General features: G+C 38.0%; 1 protein-coding gene across 1 annotated transcript; it reads right to left on the bottom strand.

Annotated features, from left to right (window-relative positions):
* Positions 1-481: 481 nt before the first annotated feature.
* Positions 482-3970, bottom strand: LOC311591824 (uncharacterized protein). The gene is made up of 4 exons (XM_084803445.1): positions 3836-3970; positions 3043-3090; positions 1930-2203; positions 482-682 (listed from the first exon to the last, which is right to left on the bottom strand). Exons 1-4 carry the CDS (start codon positions 3891-3893, stop codon positions 631-633), a joined length of 432 nt encoding a protein of 143 aa, XP_084659571.1. The 5' UTR covers positions 3894-3970; the 3' UTR covers positions 482-630.
* Positions 3971-4960: the final 990 nt, after the last annotated feature.

Genomic DNA, 4960 nt, shown 5'->3' with positions numbered 1-4960 from the left:
AAGCAGTGAAGCAATCTTGTCATTTAGTCTCATTAAATCACTGTCTGTGAGTGATTCCATCTGATACTAAGTGTTTTATGAGTTTGTTCAAAGCCCAGAATTCATTTGCTACCTTGATAATGAGCTCAGACCTAAGACCTTCAAAGGCCGGTTGCCTGTGGGAGGCCAGCAGCAGATTCAGGAACTTATTTTATCACTATCACCTCTAAGTCATTGCAGGTAAAAATAATAATTCAGAAGAATTTGAAGGAAAGAAACTGAACACTAAAACCAAGGAAGCGTCTGGTCAGTATATTAATATGGAAGAGCTCATGCCTCTAGTAATTTGCCTAATATTTATGTCTTATTTTAATAACATAAAAGAATCTTTCAGATAAGACTATAGAAAGTCCAATTATTGGAAGGAGCTCAAGGAAGCATCGCCAATGGATTGCCTGAACAATAGAAAATCATCATCAGTTCATACACAAAACACAAGGCCTTTTGATGCTGCTCATGACTATCATTTATTTGATAGAATATAAAAGTTAGAGATGAGAGAGAGAGAGTTGTCAGGGTAAATAGTTGGAGGAAATCAAATTGAGGATGTTTTAGTCTTGTCCAGAAACATCAATAGTGGAAGATACAAACTCATTTCCCCCCAAAAAATGGAAAAAATTCTTCAACTTTTTCTTTTATTTCTGTAAAAGAGAGAAAAATAAGGAAGTTTGTTGAAATTTCATTTTTTTGTTTTAACCTGGAGTACTAATATCACTACTATGTTCAGCAGAACAGCAGCAACAAAGAAAAAAACCGAACAACCAACAACCAACAAAAAATAAACAAACAAACCCAAAACAACAAAAAAAGACAAAAATCCTGAAAATTTTCATCCCTCAAAGGTAAAACTCACAGATATGGTGTAAGAAGCCTGGAACTCTAACCTTCAGGAATTAAAGGCAGGAAGACAGAGAACTCATGGGTAGTCTGGGCCACATTTCCCATCTGAGCTATTTGTATTTGTAGTCTATGATGGAACCATTAGGTTGGACATTTTACAGAGTTTAAAGGAGGATGATTAGCATTAATTTTTATCCTATTAGTGCACAAGGGATCCAGCTTCTCTGATAAGGAAGTTATGGCCATGCATTCACTCAGCACCTTCCCCGCAGAGTCTCCAAGCAAGATAACAAACAACAGCCCAGATATGAATGAGGAGAAGCAATTCCTCAGCACCTCATCTTCTGAGGACCAACACCATCCTCCATCACAGCCCTTTGTCTCAGAGAAATGATGCCTATTGGGAAGCCTTCCATTCCTTCATTTTACAGTATTCATAATCTGGACTAAATTCCTAGAGACTTGAATCACATCAGATATATGAATTTTATAACATGATGCCTGACATATATTTATAAAATAAAATAAAATAATTGCTGTCACTTTAAAGTTGAAGGGCTATGAAAAATAAAAAAATAAAAAATGGCCTTATCCGGAATGAAGTTTTAGACTCCTAGAAATCTCCTGATTTATGATACAACAATCATCCATGGAAAACCTCATCACAAAGCCATTTTTAATTTCTATTTTTAGAATAGTCTCCAAAGAAAATATAACTTTTAAGAAAAATAAAAGCCTTGCACATTTACCATGGCACATGGACACACTTTCCATTTTTAATGATCTCTGCTGAAGTACATTATCTCTAATGGAGTACAGTTAAATTTAGATAACATAGGCTTGTCAACTTCTGGTCTTTCTTGTACTTATATATAGACAATACAATGAATTTAGAAACGAGAAAGAAAACAAGGGTCTTTCCACCTCTCTCTACCTCCCCCCACTTCCTCCCTAAACTGCAGCTCACTGTGGCCTAAGGAACCTAAGGAATCTAAGAGTCACATAAAGAACAAAACAAAATGAGAAAAATTTTTACCTGCACCTTTATCTTTTATTTCATTCTGTTTCTTTCTTATCACTTGTCCAATAGCTTTTAAAATTTCTTTCTTAATGTCACGATTGGGAGGAGCGTCATCTTTTTTGTCTTCCTTTACCTCCTCGGTGAGCTGATTGTCTGTGCTAGAGGACTCATTATCTTGTATTTGATTAGTATTTCCAGGTTCAGTTTCTTCTGTAGTTTCAGGGTCAGCAGCTTCACCAGATACATTTTCTATAGAATCAGCTGCATCTTCTGAAGAAGCAGATAAGCTATCTGAAGAGCCAGCTGAAATTAGGAAGAAAATGCTCAAGGGAGATACTGACTGTCCTTTAGGATGCCATTGTTCCCACCCAGCATTGTACATTCATTCCTTATTCTGAATTCATTAATTCTATCATTTATTGAGTCTATCATATATGTTATTGCTTCATCTTTCATGACCTCACAAGTCATGAAATGGGCAATGACACCAGCCCGACACACGCAAGTACTTTGTGAAGGCATGAACACAAAATAAAACCCAAGCTAATGATAGACACTATTGCCAAAATCTATAAAGAACACCTACCCCCATAGGCGACAGCCTCTAGTGTCAACTCCAAGGAGGGAAACAAATATCATCAGAGACTAACACAGCAACGCCATGGCACATAGCAGCAAAGCACAGACCCCTGCTTCTGCCTCAACCCACCCTGGCATATGTTCCCATGTGCTCTCTCCACAGCACCTTCAGGAATGTGTTACCTGTTTCCGTGACAATTGCTCTGTTTTATACACATGAGCTATGTTTTAAGTCCTTTAACTTGTGAGAGGCTTAATGTGTGCCCACATGTAACCCTTAAGCCACGGTGTCAGACTTCATGGCCTTGTGTCTGACGCCTAAGAACACTAAATGCCTGGAGCTCCTCTAAGCCCATATCAGAGGCTTGGATTTCTTTGTATAAGGAATGAAATGATATATTTACATTCAAAATAATTTTATAATCAAGAAAGCAACTTTCTGTGGATTTCACTAAAATTTTCTCATAACTCAGAATATCGACATGACATAGGTTGCCATGAGGCTGTGAAGGGAAAATGGTTATGGTGAAAAGGTAGTGAATGGTACTGAGACTCAGACTCACCGCCAGCATTAGAAGTGTCAGTATTAGTACTGTCTGGCTCCGCCTCCTCTGAAGGAAAATAAGAAAAAAAGACAGAAGAACTCAACGAACATTTTGATGGGATGGAGAACGAGAACACTGCTACACACATTTACAACTGGAAAACCTTAGTTCTGAGCAGACAGATTGGGGGAAGCACATGCACAGATAAAGAAAACCTTCGAAATCTAACATGTGCTTAGTTTTGCTTCCATGAAATAGGTCTTTAATCACCTTCTCAAATGTAACTTATTGACACCAATAATGCACTTGGGTGTCATGTTTAGAATAGAAGAAAAACTGCACTGAATTAGAAATCCCAATGGAGCCAACCTCCCTACAATGATGTGTCAAAATGGAAATTAGTGCCAGCAAAATGGCTAACTGTGTAAAAGCCCTTCTCTTACAAGCTGGGTGACACGAGCTGAGTTCCATATTGAAGGAGAGAACTGATTCCTGTCTCTCACCTCCTCACATGCACTATTATGTTTGAGGTCCTGGCACCATATGGCACACACACACACACACACACACACACACACACACACACACACACACACACAGGCACACACACACTTAATAATATATAATGATGATGGTTATAGTAATAAAAAATGAAAAGTGTTTAGATTTAAATTTTGAATGTAGAGCCACATACTAGATAGGAGGACAGGAAATAGCTGCATGTAGACACCCATTAATTCATGTCTCACAGAGTAAGTATCTTTATATATTGTGACTCCTATTTTAAGTTAAAGTAAGGATTTTTACTTACGGCAAGAGACCAGGATACTGGAGACACCAAGCAACACAAGGAATGCCAGGAGCTTCATGGCGACAAATGGAAGAGCAAGAAACAAGATCAAGCTCCAATACTAGGAGACAGTGAAGACTGTGATACCAGGGTTGCACATCATGGGATTATATATATTGAGCGCACCAATCAGAAGCCGCCACAACCTGGTAAGCGAGTAACAGGAAAGGTTGGGGAACAGAACAAATGAGACTGAGCCACACAGCCAGAGGGCATTTAGAAAGGTCATGACTTCAAATGCTTGACAAATTCTTGATTCTGATAACAACACATGTCCAGTCGAGCTGTTGCTTAACTTCTGACTTTCTCTTGTGTGAGGCATGTTCTTACAAACTCCTCCAAGTTGAGGATGTCCACATGGTGTTCCTAATGTCTGCACTGCTCCTTTCAAGACAGCAGAAGCTTACAGAATCCTCAGCTTTGTGTCTCCTTCAAGAGAGTAATTGAGGTAGAGCAACCGAATCCAAGTGTTTTTCAGAGTCAGGCAGCCTGCACAGTCTTCAAGCCACAGTGTTCCCACTGGTATATTTAGTAAGGGTCATCGGATCACACAGAGAGTGTGAGCCCAACACTTACAGAAAGACAAATGTGACTTTACAGGATTATAGCAATTCTTGTATAACATTCAAAATCTAAGAGCAAAAGGATAGGGAAACAAATTAGCATTTGAATGACTGAGTTCACTCATTCTTAAGCTTTTCTTTCCTTTTTTCTTTCTCTTTTCTTTTTTGTTTTTTGCTTTGTTTTGTCTTTAACACAAGATCTCTCATAACCAACACTAGTTTGAAGCTCTGATCCTCCTGTCTCTACCTCTGAAGTGTTGAGATCACCATGCCCAGACTTATATTTATGATTAAGCACTATGATAGGTATTAGAAAAACTGTAGAAAACTAAGCATACAAATATCCCAATCTAGACATACTTCAAATAACAACAACAACAAACACCCAAAAACCAAACAATACTAAAACTAAAACAAAAACCTTAGTTCACTGGAAAAGAAAGAATAAAAACCTCAATGAAGCATATATGAAGGAAAATATTTCATCAGAAATATGTGTACGGCATTAAAGATGGAGAGGACT

The sequence above is a fragment of the Acomys minous genome (assembly GCF_964271855.1).
Source record: "Acomys minous genome assembly, contig: scaffold_88, whole genome shotgun sequence".
Taxonomy (NCBI): domain Eukaryota; kingdom Metazoa; phylum Chordata; class Mammalia; order Rodentia; family Muridae; genus Acomys; species Acomys minous.
This window is presented reverse-complemented; position numbering and strand designations above follow the sequence as displayed.

Bases quoted from the DNA above. Each gene is read 5' to 3' on its own strand.
- LOC311591824 (XM_084803445.1), bottom strand. From the start codon at position 3,893: ATGAAGCTCCTGGCATTCCTTGTGTTGCTTGGTGTCTCCAGTATCCTG. The intron at 2,204-3,042 runs GTGAGTCTGAGT...TCCTAATTTCAG, and splicing joins TGACACTTCTAATGCTGGCG to CTGGCTCTTCAGATAGCTTA. The intron at 683-1,929 runs AGATAAAGGTGC...TCTCTCTTTTAC, and splicing joins AAGAAACAGAATGAAATAAA to AGAAATAAAAGAAAAAGTTG.